This window comes from Corythoichthys intestinalis, chromosome 7 (assembly GCF_030265065.1).
Source record: "Corythoichthys intestinalis isolate RoL2023-P3 chromosome 7, ASM3026506v1, whole genome shotgun sequence".
Classification (NCBI taxonomy): Eukaryota; Metazoa; Chordata; class Actinopteri; order Syngnathiformes; family Syngnathidae; genus Corythoichthys; species Corythoichthys intestinalis.
This window is the reverse complement of record NC_080401.1, coordinates 20,789,937-20,809,465: the sequence shown is the minus strand read 5'-3', so window position 1 is coordinate 20,809,465 and position 19,529 is coordinate 20,789,937. Positions and strand designations below refer to the sequence as shown.

General features: G+C 38.1%; 1 protein-coding gene across 1 annotated transcript; it reads right to left on the bottom strand.

Moving 5' to 3' along the window:
• Positions 1–690: 690 nt before the first annotated feature.
• On the bottom strand, positions 691–18,982 carry LOC130918388 (alkaline phosphatase-like). The gene is made up of 13 exons (XM_057840072.1): positions 18,891–18,982; positions 18,038–18,153; positions 17,866–17,955; positions 13,510–13,626; positions 12,757–12,872; positions 10,375–10,549; positions 7,981–8,153; positions 7,767–7,892; positions 7,567–7,636; positions 7,285–7,423; positions 2,583–2,773; positions 2,394–2,510; positions 691–1,921 (listed from the first exon to the last, which is right to left on the bottom strand). The coding sequence occupies exons 1-13, from the start codon at positions 18,980–18,982 to the stop codon at positions 1,650–1,652; spliced, it is 1,794 nt and encodes a 597-aa protein (XP_057696055.1). The 3' UTR covers positions 691–1,649.
• Positions 18,983–19,529: the final 547 nt, after the last annotated feature.

The window sequence follows — 19,529 nt, the reverse complement described above, 5'->3', positions numbered from 1 at the left end:
TAAAAAAGTTTAAATTATCCAATAAATTTTGTTCCACTTCACGATTGTGTCCCACTTGTTATTGATTCTTGACAAAAAATTAAAATTTTATATCTTTATGTTTGAAGCTTAAATTTGTGGCGAAAGGTTGCAAGGTTCAAGGGGGCCGAATACTTTTGCAAGGCACTGTATATATATATATATATATATATATATATATATATATTATGTATGTATATAATTTTTTTTTTTTAATATACAGTACTTCTGTTAAACGGTTGTTATGGAATTTTGCTGTCCCCAGTGTGTTCCATTCGAATTCAGTCTATAAAATAACTAATATAAGTAGAAAAATAATGATAATAATTGTTGATTTTAATCTCTTGGATACACTTAATCAAATTTTAAATAAACTGACAAAACAAAACAAAACGAATCAATCTTAAAATATAGTATTTAATTGAAAAAAAGTTTTCTCTTCATCCCCAGTGTCACTGTCCATTTTGTAAAGTTGTTTTAGTTTTCCTTCAAGAAAATTCCCTACTTATTAAAGGCATCACTCTTCTGCGATAACATCACACAAGTGGCGGGAAATTCAACTGTATGGTAAGCAATTTTATTTTTTTTACGTCCTGTAGAAATCTAATTTTGCAGTTTTATGAAATACGATCAGTGTGGTTCATCATAATGTGTCCACTTTCTTAAAGCAATATACCAAAGAAATTAATTGAATTGCATAATTTCATATGTAAAATGATATTTCTCTTTAAGTATATAAAGTCATGTTAGCTATTATGCTAGCAAAGCTAGGCTCAGCGCTAACTTTAGCACAAAATGTCCCCTCTGTTTGTGTCCACTCTGTTTCGCCCAAACGGCACCCTATTAAAAGAAAATTCTCACATATTCATTCATTGCTAATATATTACTGTGTTTACTTAATCTGCTGGACACCTGGGAAAATGAATGTTTTTCTTCTTAAAAAGGCAAGGATATGGGAGTCATTCCCCTCGTCAACTTCACGGCGATAGATTGTGAACGTTTTTTCATAGGTTTTTCACAGATGTCCGGAGAACCTTTTTCATCCCATGCCAAATAAGGTGCTGGCACTCGCCACAATAATGAGAGAGAACATTTCTTTGAAAAGTTTAGTTTCTCAGAGCTCAAAATGTCTATCTCGTAGATTTCCTTAGTATCGTGTAGCATTACCTTTGAACTTCATGACTTTTGGGTAACCATCAAACATGTTGGGTAACCCTCCACAAGATTCTGATAGAGCTGGACTTCTGGCCCAACGTGGCATGGTGACTGAGTGGTTAACACATCTACTTCACAGTTCTCCGATCAACGGCTCAATCCCAGGCTCTGTTCTTCCTGTGCATAGCCCTTAGCATGCCCTTGACCTTAGTAAGGATAAGCATTATGTGGACAAATAGATGGATTGATATAACATGGACAGGTGTTCAAAAATAACTGCAACAATGCTTTTCAAATTTAAAAAAAAAATTGTCTTGAAAACAATGGCTTCAGGCCCCAATGATACTGAATATTAATGTACACATAACGGACAATCATTTTAGGTCAATAAATACAAATGACTTGAAATTTCAGATTGACAGGGTTTTACCACGAAATACATTTTTAGTAAGAATAACAAATAATGATTGGCACAACTATGACAAGAAGACAAAGAATATAATTAAGCCAAAAAGAGCGGGTAGCAGGCTAGGGTTGAGGGATCCAGCGTGGTTGGGAGGTGTGAGTTTACAATCCTCGTAAGGTGGAAGGCAAGCTGCGTAAGCCATCACATGGGCTATGTAGTTCTGTTCCTGAACCCCATGGAAGAGGTGTGACATTGGACCCTTGGCGAAGATGGCCACATCCTCGATGCCGTGAGTCTCTGAATCAAGAGGCACTGTAGCCTGTTGAAGGTACTCATCACCCACTGAAGGAGAAAGGACAAGTGAATAATGTTAACTAGCCTTTTGGAGGTTTCAGCTTCCAGCACCTTCAGACCAGCCATCTGTAGTAAAATTGTATTAAATGTGTTCAGGATAGAGGAAAGGAGGCATGCTGCGTAATTGTTAAATGCTTTACTTCATACGTTTAAGAATATGCAAGCACTTTAAGCATGTGCAAACACGATAAAGCATGACTATCTCCTAGTAGGTTTATATCAGCTTTAAGTGAAACTAATTCCTTATCATCATCATCCAAGAAATGCCAGAATTATTAGTTTTTAGAACATTTTTGTCTGGAGCTTTCCTGTGTGATTTTTATAATTACAGAGCCATGGTGCAGCAAAGATAGGGAAACACTGCACTGAACAGCTAGGGCTTCGCATGTAATGCCACAAGATGGAGCTACTATAATAGTTTGTAGCTACTCTAAAAAAGACCGATTGACACTCCACTTACTTGAAATTGTCTCATTTACGTCTGGACGAGTTCCGTTGACAAACTGGTACCCTGGACCATTTGCATATCCAGCAATAGTAAAGCTCTTTGAGTCATCAGCAACCCCCCGCGAAACACCTGTAGATCGCGTGATAAACTGTTATCAGAAAGTGGTTTTCACTCAGCTCCTGAGCAAAGTAAATTTATCACCCAACACGTGGTTTCCTCTGGCTGAGTGTCCTCCAAAAGAGAAGACGTGTGAGTGGTCTGCAGTGACTATCGACAGGGTGTCCAACTCATTTGTGAGTTCAGCTGCTCGCCCAATGGCTCGATCAAACTCAACTGCCTCAGTGAGAGCTCTTTTGGCCATCCCATCATGGTGGCCGTGGTCTATTCTCCCCCTTGAACATTGAATATAATTTTGTTAATTTCTCTTTCTTCTAATTGCTGAATCATTTTGTTTCATTACAGAGATCATTTTATAGTATGCTCTGAAGTTGTGTCTCTCAACATACATAGACGTACAATATAATCCCCGCAAGTCAAGGAATCAAGGGGGGAATCAAGTCACCTACATGACCTAGCAGAGATGACAATGGCTAGGTTCATACCGCAGGTCTTAATCCACAAATCTGATTTTTTCGTGTTTTTCCGACTCGAGTCAGGCATTAACCTGACGGAATGAACAGGACAAGCCGCATTAAAATGGACCATTTCAAATCCGATCTAAGTCACTTTCATATGTGATTAAAATCTGTTTCCAGAATGTGGCTGTGGTCTGAACTGTCCAGTCTCCCAAATTGGATTTCATGCAGCAATGACATCAGCAAAGATCAAAAGAAGCAGCTACAGCAGCGATGGAGCTGTGCATTAGCGTTAGTGCCTAGCTTGAACTTTGCTTTTAGGGAAGAGGCGGGCTTGACAACAGTCATAAAAAAATTAAATGGGGGGGGGCAGAGAATGCTAGGTTTTCTTTCTGTGCATCAAATGAGCAATATTTCAAGATTGCTTACACGGCTAAGAGTCGGGGTAAACTGCCTGTATGTGTGTGTGTCATGCATGCACAGTGCGTGCATGCATTCTATCAATCCATATAAACTTTGAATATAAGACTAAACGGGAATGATTTATGTCTGTATATCTGTTATTTATGTCCTCTTTTTGAAAATCAAAAAATGATCATCCTAGAATGACATAGAACCAGCATGTGTAGGCATTTGTTTTGATGTGGATGCAGGCAAGTTTGCTAAGCGCGTGTCGGACTGCAAGGTAGTGCGCATGCGTACTACATTTACGGGCTCAATGATGAAAGGTAGTCTGAACAGGCACGCCAATAAAGCAGATATGAAGAAAAATCGGATTTGGGCATTAAGACCTGCATTATGAACCTAGCCAATGTCACTCTGGCAATTGGTGTAGTATGCAGTAGACATAATGGCGCTATGCATAATACGCATCTTTAATAGGCCTTATGCGGACTGTCACGTGACCAAATCAGGAAACAGTTTTGTAGAATTTCTGTGTGCACAGCAGTAACTTGAATAACTACGGGCTGATGACAAGATGGTTTAAACCCCACAATTTTCTTAATTTTTTTTTTTTTTTTAATTGCTTGCATCCAAAAGTTATATGTAAATAATTTGCACCCCACTACTTGACATGAATGTTTGGTGTCATTGCAAATCTCATGTTTTTTGCAGAGTTGTTGCCCTGAGTTGTATTTGTTTTAATTACTTGAAGTAACAATGATAGATTACAATGATAATAATCCTCTGTCACTGCTGTGATGTGACGATATTTCCGACATTTGTAACACCTACTCAGTGGCGGGTTATACTGTCACGCTATAAATCTTATACAGTGGTACCTGGAGATACAAAAGCTTCGGTTCACGAAAAATTAATTTCCAAAAAGTTTTTCAAAGCCTTTTTTGCTTTATATAATGAAAAAATTATTCATTATATAAAATATCATGTGTACTGCAATAGATAATTCCTGCTCGCAGCATGCAACCAACTAATTAATGCAACTATGTTTGACTGTAAATGTAAAGAAACAAAATATATCTTAATAGGCTACACAATGCTCATATATATGAAACAAAAGACGAATATACAGTAAGTTTCATGCAATGCTTTTTCAAGGCACAAATATCTTGCCTGGTATACCAGACTCACCGCTGTTCCAACGATTGAGTCTGGCGACCGTCCGGCGGATCAATTCCGAGGGCGGAGCAAGCCACAGCAAACAGACAGCAGAGTGGACCAATCAGCGACGGGCAGACATGACGTTATTAAAGCGACAAGTAATTTGCGTAAGCGGAGAATGGAGAAGTTTATTCAACATGGCTAGCGCGAGCCATGTTGACTGTTGTCAATGACTTGTTTCGATGTGTTTTTGGTCATTTAAAACTGGTTTCACCACGGATTGGAACATATTCTCGGCTCTCCCGTTCGCTATCTGTGTTGTTGTAGACACGACTTTAGGCGCGCAAGAGTGACGTTACTCTTTAAGAACACGTCACGCAAATAAACGAATCTGATTGGACGATTGATTTTGTACCTTGCTCGAGTGGCCGTTAATGGGCTGGGTCCCAGACTATTTCTCACAGTGTTTGAAAAATACAGGGAGAATTGTTTGGCTGTGCCAGGCAAACAAATATCAAGAAGAAATAGCAAGCATCGCAATCATACAATTGCTGCCGAAGTTAGCTCGTCTTTTAGCATTCTGTGTTTGCTATGAGCTCGAGCAGTCATGTGATAATGTCTGTAGAGTGAGCTGTAACCTAATGAACTAGTTACACTTAAGTCCCACTAGGGGTCGACAAATGATTACAAATAAAGACAAGAAATCAGCAAGGCTGACAGCAAATTTAATTTGGTGTTCAATTAGAGTTTGGAATGAATTAGGCGATTCATTATACGAAAAAATCATGATACGAACGCCACTCCGGAAGGAATTAATTTCGTATCTTGAGGTGGCACTGTAGGCTATATCTAATCTTCATCCTCTCTGGTGGCGTTTTTTTTTCTTTAAATAATACTCGCTCAATAATTCCTACTACTTCAGCGCCACAAATACTTCTCATCAGATAATCACTAAACAGGAGAGAGCTTAACATCCTGAGACCCAAACTTGTTCATATATATATATATATTTTTATTTTATTTTATTTTATTTTTTGGGGGGGGTTGCAATTTTCCAGGGATTGGCCAAATCCAGTCCCCGAGAGCCTCAATCCAGCCTGGTTTCCATGTCTCCCTCCTCCAACATGCATGAATCAAATTATCAGGATCATTGTGAGACTTCTGCAGAGCTTGCTGATGAACTGACCATTTGATTCATGTGTGTTAGAGGAGGGGGACATGGCAAACAGGCTGGATTGATACTCTCAAGGACCTGACTGATTGTTCAATGTCCTCAAAGACGGGGTAGCAAAACAAGGAACACCTGGGTGAGCACAAAAGGCAGAGGGGAGCTATCACTTGTTGCACCTGCTTCTTGTTTGTGTGACCAATCAACTCCCTTCTGCCTTCGGAAGGCAGAAGGGAGTTGATTGGTCACATGTTGGTCAGATGTTACCCCCTGTCTATTAAGCTCTCTTCTGTTCAGTTCTTCATTTTTAGTTTGCACCTTCTTCCCTGTCTGCCTTGCCTCCCTACTTCTTTGCACTTGGGTCGACATTGCCTAGTCCTCGCCTACTCATTTGTCCCATACTTGACAATGCAAGCTACTATAGGTCAGGCTCATAACAGTTTGTGGCAGTTTTTGTTGACAAGTTAGCAAAAGTGAACTAGCAATGTTAGGCACGTGTTTTTGAGGATTATACTCATGAATTATTAATTTTCTGGTGCATCAGTAGCTGCAACAGTGTAACTATATGCAGGGGCGCACATATTTTTTTTTGCTCGGGTTCTCAGAGGAGGACCTGGAGATGTGACTTGGTCCTCATTGAGCTTGGGAGCAGACCCGCCTGATGCGATAAAATTATGACAAGCTTTTCGTTGAGCCAATTACCTTTAATTAATTACATTAACAATTAACGCTTGATTAACATCAACTGGCACAACATAATTGCCATTACTCCCAAGTGAAATGTAAAGAATCATATGCGGCTCCTACATAAACTCCAAGCCTTTGTAAAAGTGGGATGTCCTCCTCATAAGAGCTCATTGAACGTGCATGTATAGCTTTGTGAAATGCGAGCAAAAACACGTTTGTCAGTGCATGGCGCTGTTCTTCATTACTTGTCCATAGGGCGAGTGGGGTCCTGTCTGACATCGATAGTTTGCTTAATTGCCACATGCTCTCTGTTTTTTCGTGCTTTTCAAAGTTTGAATGGCTGAAATTCTTTGACCCTACATAAAATGCGCTGCTCTCATCAGCGACATTCGGATTCTCACGTCAAATTCTGAACCACATTTCCGTGCGAGCATTATTTGCTTCTAGCCATGGTACCTCCTGCAGTCACTTGTCAGCAAAAGTCCTTTTTTTCGGTAGCTCCGGTGACGTCTCTGTCGTCTGTCTGTCTTTTGACGGGGGTGGGGCAACACGGAAATAATTACTCAGTGGGGCATGGCTCTTTGACATTTTGAGAAGTGATTTTCTCGTGTCCGCCGCAAATACAGTGGTCAGCCATCGGTACGCAAAAGCGTATGGAAGCTATTGAGGGCTAGCGCGTTTGTCTACCTCCAGTACGCATACGCGCATGCGGACCACTTATGTACACCCCTGACTATATGTGAAGCATGTGTAAAATGAATGATATTTTTCAAAAAAATCATAAAAAGTGAACTGTTAATGGTTGGGGAAGCCAACTTACTAATTGAATACTTATTGATGTCAAGTTTGTCCCATGTACAGGTACTATAATCTACATTTTGTGGATTTGAACAATATAAAATATTTGTACTTATCTTCCACAAAAAGGAAATAGCCTTTTGGGTTTTTGCTAAGAATCTTTATAGCTTTCTCCATCATCTCAGTGAGGGATGGATCTGTTAATGGATTACGCTCCATCTCAAAGCGACAGTCCTTGGGCTCAAAAAGACCTAAAGAAAGTGAAAATAATAACATTAAATGGAGAAAATGTCAGCTTGTAATATGAGTTTGAAAAGAGAGTTAAATTAATCATCAACAAAAGTGCACAATGTAAGATTGAGGTAAGTTGAAGAATTTTTGGAAACGCGCTCACCCATTAGGAAATCTGTGTTTGCGGGGTCCACTGCATCAAATTCTTTTTTGTTCCAAACATATTTAGCATTCTGTTAACAATGAAAAACACATAAAAACAAGTAAAGAAGTTTTGGACGGTAATTTTTAACACATTAACCCTTCTAATGCAAATTACTTGTTAACACGTTTAATGATCTTGGTAATGTAATGGTCATTTACCTTTTTATTGTTTAGCCATTCAACAATAAGATTTCGTTTATCATCCCTATCTCCTTTTACACTAGTATATTCCGGGTCTTGCATGTCCCTGGGAATCATGTACTGTCGACCACCACCAAGTATAACCTTGATCAGGCACATTATAAGTTTGCATTATTATATATAAATGGCAGACAGACAGTGAAATTATTTAAGTTCTTTTTAAAAATCTTACATTTATCTCAACGTTGTTAACAAGCTGGTGTGCAATGTCTCGACAACCATTTGCGCGGGCCTCATCGGAGAGATCCGAGTCTGCATACCAACCTCGATTGGCAGTGTGAGCATAGTTTGCACCTGGAGATGCATGCTGCACTCGGGTTGTGGTGACAATCCCTACAGATTTTCCTGAAATAAATATACAGTCTGGTCATGTGAAACAGAAATCCACAAAAATAAATAAATAAATAATAATAATAATGATAATAATCTAGATTGACCGCCCTTCTCCAATGTTGCAGTGTACCCTATCAGTAATGGGCATGCTTGCTGTCAGTTATGGGATCTAAGAATGACTTACATTATCCCATCATACATTACTGCGCCCATCACAATCACTATTTATTTTGCTGTGTCACCTCCCATCCCTTTTAATATTTTGTCTGTGTGTTGGGCCTCTGAACTGGGCATACAATGTTTGATTTTTTTTTTTTTTAATAGTTCTAAAATTCATAAACAATTGCTGAATAATGACGATAGTCACTAATCTAGACCCCCATATTTGTCAGACCACCAAGTTTAATTCAGAATTATACAACCATAAAATATTCAACCATTCTTACTTTTTGCACATTTTGTTTTATAAATAATGATAACGCAAATGATTTTATATGCATCAAAGACCACACATGATGACAGAAAATCACTTCCTGTAAAATTATATATACAGTTGGCCTATATCTTAGTCTTGCATGTGTAATTTTGAGTGGTGAGAAGACAAGATGTCTCTGTTTAGCTTTTTCTTTTTCATGTGTGCTCTGAGTAATACATGGTAATTATCTAAGAATATTTTTCCATCTCCTGTCTAATAAAAATAAAATAAAATACGCCCACTTATAAATGTGATGTCATCAACTTTGTTTTGATTTTTATTTTATGGTTTGCTCTTGCAGCGCACAGCAGATGCCAGAAAACTGTTAGGGCCTCTGCCTGGCCCACTTGGGGCAGGCGTGCATGAGTTTTCTGATTGCAGGTTGAATGCCAGATGGGTGAAGCGGCCACAGGTGCAGGCTATCACAATCGGCAGCCTTGAAAAAGCCAGTGGACGCCTCACCTCGTCGTCAGATCAACTCGTCTAGTTCTGCTGTCAGTTGTATCCCGCCTTACTTACATTTTGACTACTATTCTTCTGATTCCCCCCCTCCCCGAGCCTTTCCTGCCTCACGTCGGTCTGGATCTCGCCAGCAACGCCCCAACAATAAACAAAAACATTTTTGTTTTCAGCCTGTCGTCCCGTTGTCTGCTTTGGGATCCTCTCCCATCCACGAACCATAACAGAAAACTGTTTTGTCATACTATTAAATACTGTACGTATGCCAAATGGATTTAACTTAAATTTGTACTAATAATGGGACTAAACTGATCTAACTTCAATGGCTTCTGACAATGGGATTATCGCTTGAACCAAACAGATTTCATATTTACCCCAGACACATTAAAGATACGGTATAATGATTATATTGCATTTTTGCATAGCAAATTAATGCTTTCAATAATTTAGCAGTGATGGTATTAAAAGGTGGATTACTTTGGGTAAATTCCACTAAAGGTCGAAGTATCAAATGCTCGGCCCGCCACTGCCATCAGTTACGTTCGCGTTAAAATGGAGCCAGTATTCAGGTTTGAACCCTGCAGCTTCTATCTGAGCAAATTCAGTTTTCATAGCTTATAGTCAAGTGTGCTTTACAGTGGAAAAAAACCCAAAACAAACAATAATCGAGAACAATAACAGAGAAAGTCATGAATCAATTCAATTCTGTTGCAAATCCACCTAACATTACTTGTAACTTTTTGCTCACCACTTTGTAAATCTCGCTTTTCCGGTTCTTTCTACCGCTAATAAAAGACAACATTTTTTAGTCTTTCACTACACTGATGAAGTTATGAGTTTCCTTCTCACTCCAAAAGGGTTTAGCTATGCACTTTTTCTGGTTATTATGCTGCAACAACTACTTCCAGTACTCAAAAGAAAGATTTCTTGCGAATGGAGCATGCGCAGAACCCAAATTTCTAAAGAGTTGAGTCGATCGTGTATACATGAGCAGTTATTGGGGTTAGAAAAAAATGAACCCATGAGTAGCCAATTGAGTTTTTAAAAACCCAAATATGAGCAGATTAATGTTTTGAATATGTTTGTATGGCCTTGCGTAACCGGCATTATCCTGATTATAAAAGGGTTATTGGGTGCATGTACTGTACACAGTATGTAGTCAGTGAGACATCAAACTATTCAGTACATCCTTATGATAAAACTGGTTTTAATTTAGCTTTATTTCCTGAAATACACTGTAGTGATTTACATCATTTTTAAGTAGACTGATCTTTACAAATAGCTGACTAAAACTGTTACCTGCTTGCTTGGCCCGATATAGCACAGATTTGACTTCATTCCCATAGGTGAGACTGCAGTTGTACCTTGGAGTGGCAGCAGTGACACCCAGGGTACCATAGTTGGCCTTCACGCCACATAAGTATGCAGTGGCTGTGCCAGCACTATCAGGCATTTGTTGATCTACATTATATGTCTGCAAGGCAAAACACAATAGCGAACATTCCACATCATCGTGTTCATTTTCAAAGTAAGTTCAATAGGGATTGCAATTTTAAATTGCAAATAATAATAACAATTGAAAGAATATGTTGATGACACTTTAAACATGTAGTTTGAGTATATACTGGCTGAGGTATTGAACCAGGGCTTTGTGGAAACGTGTCATGAATTTTTGCTTCGTTTTCCATTTGATGTGTTATTATATAAGAATATTTATTTCTTTGTATTTATTTCATATCTCTTGATTTAGTGACTATTTGTTCTGTCGGTATGGTTTCAGCATATCATCATTGTCTTTATGCATTGCTTCTGATTTTTTTGACCTGAGACAAAACGATAGCCTGGTTTACATGAAGCCAAATATTCCGATTAGAATAAGCATTTAAGCCCAAACCGTATGAAAATGCTCTACCTCAGCAACTCAAACACCTCAATCAGAAAAAACAGGCTGAACCTGAATTCTGGTGCAAAGGGAAAGTATATTCCGTTTCCCAATCTGATTAAACGTAAACTCCTGTCATGTCTAAGTGATTCGGAAAGTTGTCAGGTTTGGTGCTGTCTGCGCATGCTCTGTCTTGACATAAACGAGCAGTGCCGTTTAGGGGCCTTCTAATCAATGATAATTGGGCAATTTTAATGACTCCTTAATACCTCCTGACTTCCTTGTAAAGAAATTAAGGCTGCTCGAAACCCCTCTGATTGCATTCCGAAATAATTGATATTTTTCCTGTATGTATGGTGTAGCTGAGCAGGCAGAATGGTTTTTACTTGCCGGGTTTGTGACTCTCTACGAAAGAAAGCAGTTCCGAGCATTCCACTTAAAAAAAAAAAAAAAAAAAAAAAAAAAAAAAAACTTGTCTTGTGGTATCTACTTATTTATCCGCATTGTGTTGACTAAGCAACCTACACTTCGTTAAAATATATATATTATTTATGATGTTTTATTAAGATTAAGGTAGTTTCATATCAGATATGGACAAAATGCTTCTCAGTCTGAATAGCCCAGATTGGTTTTGACTGTCCCGAGATCTCACTCTATGCTGCCTGATGCCTTTACAATAAGGGTCCAAAAAGCATTCAGTAATGGTTAATAAAGGTTAATGGAGGGAACTTCAGCATTAATAATTTCTTAGTTAAGGGACACATGTGCTACACTTTACAATAAGGGTCCAAAAAACATTCAGTAATGGTTAATTAAGGTTAAGTAATACTTATGAAGTATGTTCGCGTGAAATAATACCATACTTAAGGTTAGGTTAGCAGCACCCAAGGACTCACAGAGCAATGTTTCTCATTTTAAAATGACATAATCACTTACTAGTACCAGTATACATTAATAACTATTTATTAATGCACTAATGTACATGTGAATTAATGTTATGTATTATATATATTATATATCATAACCTAACCTTAAATATGGTATTATTTCACGCGAACCTACCTCATAAGTATTACTTAACCTTAATTAACCATTACTGAATGTTTTTTGGACCCTTATTGTAAAGTGTAGCACGCGTATCCCTTAACTAAGGAATTATAAATGCTTAAGTTCCCCCCTCTCTACCTTTATTAACCATTACTGAATGCTTTTTGGACCCATATTGTAAAGCGCAGCACATGTGTCCCTTAACTAAGAAATTATAAATGCTTAAGTTCCCCCCCTTAACCTTTATTAACCATTACTGAATGCTTTTTGGACCCTTATTGTAAAGTGTAGCACATGTGTCCCTTAACTAAGAAATAATAAATGCTTAAGTTAACAAACTCTAACCCTAAAACCTAACCCTATATAGGCTTATATATATTTTTAATTTTACCAAACTATTAGTTACTGTCTGGTTTTGCATTAACTAATGCATTAACTTATGCATTAACTCATGTCGATTAATATATTAATAAATGTTAGATAAGCAATTATATTAATTATTGTAATGTTACTTAAGAATTAGTTATTGTCTTAAAATGCATAACTAATGCATTAACTCATGTTAATTAACATATTAAGAATGTTAGATAAGGGATTAAATGAATTATTGTAATGTTACTTAAACATGAGTTATTGTCTAAATATGCATTAACTAATGGTAATTAAGGGACCCTTATTGTAAAGTGTTACCAATATTTGCGATGAACAGTGTTCTGCATTTTTGTAACCTGAACTATGTTGAGTTCACTGACCTTAGACAGTGCCAGATGAGGGAAGGTATCCATGACCAGACTGGTCTCTTCTCCAGACTGCTTTTCCATTTGGCCTTTGAGAATGCGGGCAGCAGTAACAGTTGTTACTCCCATTCCTGGGAAGAGGTAAAAAACCTAAATGTTAGATAACAACTCCAACGTAAACCTGCCATTGCACATTATCAAACACACTAAAGATCAAACATTTTCATTCCTAAATTCTGACTTGATGGCTCAACATTGTTGTGGGTGACTTCAGACCACTTGTCCCCATAATAAAAAGTTTAAAGTCCAGTTCCCATAAAGGAATTTAGTTGTGTACTTTCTTTTTGACTTTTCAGTTCCTTAATCATATTGATTTAAATGGATCAACAGATTACCGGTATTCAGATTTAAGCGAAGTTAACAAATTTAACTTAAGTAGGAATAGTTAATTACAGTTTTACAGAGTGTACTGTTGACCCCAACATTTTCATTATCTACAAGGCTATCAGAAGTCACCTGAGCAAACAGACACAAAACAGACAACTGTCAAAATATTTCTCTGTTTTTTCCCCCTTCCTCCCTAACAACTTGAAAAACAAGTCATAATACCTTTTAGGGCTATTAAGTTCACACTAATTTGATCACTTCACTTGAGAACTGTACTACCATGGTGATTAAACTTTCACTTCCTTGATCCAATGGCATATAATTACTTACTAATTCAAAGAGGCTGTTTAATTTGGGAGATAATGTCTTTGCTGTACTCACCGTCCCCCAGGAAAAGGATGATGTTCTTGGCTTTGTGGAGATTAGGCTGAATGTTGAGGGCAGTGTGAAGGGATTGCTTTGCTTTGTTGTTCCAATAACTGGCATGGAGCTCTTCTTCTTTAGAAAGGAAATAAATAGTGATGAATATAATCCAAGGTTGGACTGGGATGTTTCAGTAATGTTTGGACGATGAAGTGCACCCGGCTATTAGCCGCCCGCACCAAATGCGATAAAAATAAATATTTGTTCACAGTGTTGTGCACAGACAATTTGGGCAGGTTCCCAGAGGGGAAAAAAGGGCACTTTTTGCTCACAGCCTGGTTGCCACGTTAGAACAATGTGAATTAATAAAAGAAAGAAATCACATTGCAGAAATATTAAGTAATTATTGTAAGTGGAATATATACATACATATATATATATATATATATAAGCCTGCTTGGTGACATTACCTCAGGGCACATACACTACACGACTAATTTAATGTTTGGCATTTAGCAAATAAATAATGCTTATAGCCTACTTTAAACCTGCATTGATGTAATAACAGTGTATCTGTGAGTCCATACTCAAACGAAGGAGCCTACAGTTTTCTTGGAGCATATCATTCACTTTCTACTACATACACTCAGTCTCACTGCCTCCAGGTGAGTTTCAAATATGTATATATTTTTTTGTGTGTTTATTTTGATTCTTATTATTTTTTGTAATGTAGCAACATTCTCCTGAAGTAGCTGTACTAGTATTAAACATGCAAACACATTACTAAATATTGAGCAATGATATATAATTTTATTTGTTTTTCCTACTGACACTAGTTGTGTGCTGGACTGCTGGTCGCCACATTACATCTATTAATTGAATTATCTCGAGCGGCTAGCCCATCTTGTTTAGCAGGTGGGACTGGGCAGCAGGCAAATTTAGAGAAATGCACAGAGACAAAGGGTACTTCAGGTTTAGGGGGGCACAAACGTATAGTACACTCGAGATCCGACTCATTGTGTGTTACCTCTGCGTAGGGGCTGCAGGCAGGGGTGAGGAGAGAGAGAGAGAAGAGAAGGCATGAATGGCACCTATTAGTTGTTGTTATTGCATCTACTTCAAATATGTGCGGCCTTCGTGTCCGCGCTGCGCGTTCACAGGAGGGCATGTGTTTGCCCGTTTGAAGGACAGAGGGCGCTCTGATTCTGGCTGCAGCGCTTGGGAGGGCACACGCATTACTAACAATAATGATCATGACTTAATAACCTTGATAAGGGGACTTGTTCGGTTAAGATGGCAAGGGCCAGTGCCTAAGCACCACCTGGCATCTATGTGTGCATGCATATGTTTGTTCATACAACATAAGCCGCACTAATACAATATAAGGTGCAGGTGTCCTGATTACTGTATATCATTGGATAGTTACACCAAATGATGTGCAGCTCATTAGCCTGTAAAAATAAAAAAATAAATCACACTGGACTGTAAACTGCAGGCTTTAAAGTGGGTTGAAAAGTAGCAGTTTATAGTCTGAAAATGATGGTGTATACAAACAGTGTGTGTGCGCATGTGTGTATATATGACAAAAACTGCCTCAAGCGCAGCCCATCCCTCCTCCCGCAGCCCAGCAAAGGCGCCATCGCCCCCCAACCGGGACGGCACGCCACAGGACCCCCAGCGGCCCACCAAGCCCAAGGCAGGGCAGGGTCCCCCGCCGGTGCAGGCAACACCCCCCTGATACACCGGCGCCCAGCCAGCGACCCGCGACGGAGCGCAGGGCGGATGTCCAGTCAGAGAAGACTGGAATTTTCTCCAATGTTTTAGATGATAAATAATTGATCCAAACCAAGAAAATTGTAAAAAAAAAAAAAAAAACTTTAAAAGGGTAAATATATGAAAATAAAAATCTCGACCACTCCTTGATGTCTGCGATTTCTTCATCGCGACCCTTGTTATATTACCATGTTTCACCCATAAAATCCCCCAAAAATCCAGCTGTGGCCATTCACAGCTGTGTCTTGACTCTCCGTTATACATGCTACATCGAGTTTTGGGATCAAAACAAGGTAAGTACGCAATAATATCTCGTTAAAGTCATGGCGTCTTTAATTCTGCTGTCGTGTGCTCTCACCTCCAAATAGGGTTTTGCTGTTTAATTTTTTTCTTTTTAAATGCCCTCCTGTTCAAAGTTTTTCTTCCTCCAGGAAATTGAGATTTTAAGCTTTCCAATGATGTATCACACATGCATATCGGACAATTTTGAAAGTTGGCCAAATTGGCAGTCTCAGAGCGGAACTTCAAGTCACCTGAGTGTTTTCCGATATACAGTATATATACATATATATAAATACCCGAGCTTGAAAGGGGAGACCATACCGCCCGGGCGGGCGAGACGGCGATTTTAATTTATATATTTATGGCGGAAAGCACTCAGGTGACTTAAAGTTCCGCTCTGAAACCCTTAATTTGGCCAACTTTCAAAATTGTCAGAAATGCATATGTGATGCATCATTGGAAAGCTTAAAATCTCAATTTTCTGGGGGAACAAAAATTTTGAACAGGAAGGCATTAAAAAAATAAAAATAAAAATTAAGCAGCAAAACCTAATTGGAGGTGAGAGCACGCGAGAGCAGAATTAAAGACGCCACAATTTTAACGAGATATTATCGTGTACTTACCTTGTTTCGATCCAAAAACTCCATGTAGCATGAATCACCGAGTGTCAAGACACAGCTGTGAATGGCCACAGCCGGATGTTTTGTGGATTTTATGGGTGAAACATAGTGCTATAACAAGGGTCACCATGCAGAAATCGCAGACAACAAGGAGTGGTTGAGATTTTTCATATAGTTACCCTTTTAAACTTATTTTTTTCAAATTATTTTTTTTTTTTGTTTGTTTGGATCGATTATTTATCATCTAGCATATCGGGGAAAATGCGACAGTAACAAAAAAAAAAAATACAATTACGCGATAGTTATGAGGTAGATACAGTATCCGTGACTTTTTTACAGGCGTCAAATTTTTCATTGTGACATGATTCGTTTAAAAGTTTAAAATATGCGAGTGAATAATTTTTTTAAATCTATTTTTTTAACTAAAATTTAGACATCAATTAATGGTTCTAAGCTAAAAATGACAGACATTTTGAATAATAAATATAATCACTTACCTTTTTTTTATGGCTAGGTTGAAACAAAAGCGGTTGTGCGACATCTGTAAACGGGGGTTTTCAGGGTAAAACGGACATATATATGGCGGAAAACACAGACAAGACTGAAATAGCAGTTTCTGCTCTTGCACTCCTCCTTAAAAGAAACTGCTGTATTTTAAGCCAAAATAACTGTTCTGTTTGATAGAATAATATGTCTATATGCTGCTATAGCAGATTCATGGCGCATGAAGCCCCCAAATTATTTTTAATTTGTCCGTTTTACCCTGAAAACCCCCGTTTACAGACGTCGCGCAACCGCTTTTGTTTCAACCTAGCCATAAAAAGAAGCTAAGTAATCATATTTCTTATTCAAAATGCCTGTCATTTTTAGCTTTGAATCAATAATTGATGTCTAATATTTAGCTAAAAAAAAAAAAAAACGACTTTAAAAAATTATTCACTTGTATATTTTAAACTTTCAAACAAATTACATCACAATGAAAAATTTGGCGTCTGTAAAAAAGTCACAGCTATCTACCTTATAACTATCGCTTAATTGTATTTTATTTTTGTTACTGCTGCATTTTCCCAGATGTGTTAGATGATAAATAATCAATCCAAACAAAGAAAAATTGAAAAATAACATTTAAAAGGGTAACTATATGAAAAAGAAAATCTCAACCACCCCTTGTTGTCTGCTATTTCTGCATCGCGACCCTTGTTATATCACCATTATTCACCCATAAAATAAAATAAAAAAATCCGGCTGTGGCCATTCACAGCTGTGTCTTGACACTCAGTTATACATGCTACATGGAGTTTTTGGATCGAAATAAGGTAAGCAAGCGATAATATCTCGTTAAACTCGTGGCGTCTTTAATTCTGCTCTCGCGTGCTCTCGCCTCCAGTTAGGGTTTTGCTGTTTAAAATGTTTTTTTTTTTTTTTTTTTAAATACCCTCCTATTTTTCTTTCCCCAGAAAATGGAGATTTTAAGCTTCCCAATGATGTATCACACATGCATATCGAACAATTTAGAAATTTGGCCAAATTGGGGGTCTCAGAGCGGAACTTCAAGTCACCTGAGTGTTTTCCAACATATATATATGTATATGTATGTATATATAAATTAAAATCGTCGTCATGGAGAGAGAGAGTATATATAGATGCATACACACAAAGAGACAACATGTGAACTATAATGAAATGAATAAATCTTTACCATTAACAGAGACACTCCTTTGGATTGAAATGAAAAGCAGTAATCCACATAAAACGGATATATGTTTCCCGTCCATGCTGTTGACTTTATCTGCGTTTGAAAACAGTGCGCACAGAAAACACACCTTTGTCTTTTTATTGCCAGTGTTAAGGAACAAAGGCCACTTATTTGCCACAACTAGCATAGGAGGATTTAACCATGTATGTCCGAATGAACATGGAACTGCAGTAGAGGGTGCTAGACAGGGTTCTCTTAAAGTGTTCTATGTAGTCCTCCCAGTCAGCCAGACTAGAAAGACAAAACAGCATGCAAAAAAAAAAAAAAAAAATCATTTTGTTGCTTACTGATAAACTGTAATAATTAGGAGCTCAACACACAAATAACACTTGTGTGTTAGTGGCATTGTAGTGCTCTATCATCTAATTCGCAGTTGTATAAGTTTGGGATTCCTTAACAATTTCCAATATTTTGATTAATGAATAATTGGGTGTTTGTATCAGCAACTTTATTTTGATAAACAAAGTATAAAATTAGTGATGGACTACTGACTAACATTTTGGAAATAAAACTATTTTAATTGGACTAACGGACTAATGGAAGAATTGCAATGTGCATCAAAACCCAGCCATTTTATTGACTTGAAAATCTGTAACATATTAGCACTGGTTCATTGGAAAGCAAAATTGGCATGACATGTCCTTGAAACTCATAGGATGATGCCTGAAATAATGAGAAAATGCAGTTGGTTGATTTCATGCTGTGTTTCTTTTTTAACCTTGAGTGAAGCGAGGCAAAATGAGGGCCTCAAAACGACTATCAAATGACCTGAATAGAAAAATTGCCTAGTTTAAACAAATCTTGCAAACACTACATGTGGAACAATGTTTTTTTATTTATTTATTTTTTTAATTATTTTTCAATGGGAAAGTCTGGTGGCACGGTAGAAGAGTGGTTTGCACATCTGCCTCACAATTCTGAGACCAAGGGTTCAATCCTAGGCTGTGGCCTTTCTGTGTGGACTTTACATGTTCTTTGCGCGCCTGCATGGGTTTTCTACAGGTACTCCAACTTCCTCCCACATCCCAAAAACATGCGGCGTAGTAGGCTGATTGACCATTTTAAATTATCGAGCCCCAGGTATGAGTGTCTGTGTAAAAGGTTGTTTGTCTCCTTGTGCACTGCAATTGGTTGACAACAAATTCCTAGTGAACCCTGCCTACGGCTGGAGGTGAGGTGGAATACACTCCAGCACCCTGCTTGCTCAAACCTGGGATGGTGGGGCGGTATCTGGCTTGGGCAGTGGTTCCCGCACAGCAGTCACACTCTCCGCGTGACTAGGTGCCACTCAACACACTGTAGGATGTCGATTGATTGATTTGTCCTAAAACTTGCTTCCCCACTACACATTACTAACATTATTTGCGCTCTCACCCATGCATGCACTTTCATCTGTCTTATCTCCCTTCTTCCTCATTTTCAGGTAGTCGCTATCCCCTCCCCAGATAGTGTCTGCTTGGTAAAAGTAGACAGCAATGCTACTTGTACAGTAGCATATATTGAATTATTTATTTATTTTTGGTATCACTATTCCTTCTGTTCTTCAGTCTATTCTTCTATTCTCTCTGTCCCCCAAAACCTTTTCTGCCCAGCTACTTTCTCTGAAT

What these genes read in the sequence shown, in the direction of transcription:
- LOC130918388 (XM_057840072.1), bottom strand. Translation starts at nt 18,982, where the DNA reads ATGGTCAATCAGCCTACTACGCCGCATGTTTTTGGGATGTGGGAGGAA. An exon ending in ATCCTCCTATGCTAGTTGTG is followed by an intron (nt 17,956 to 18,037) that starts GCAAATAAGTGG and finishes TTTCAAACGCAG; the next exon opens with ATAAAGTCAACAGCATGGAC. An exon ending in CAGAGGAAACCACGTGTTGG is followed by an intron (nt 2,511 to 2,582) that starts GTGATAAATTTA and finishes CGCGATCTACAG; the next exon opens with GTGTTTCGCGGGGGGTTGCT.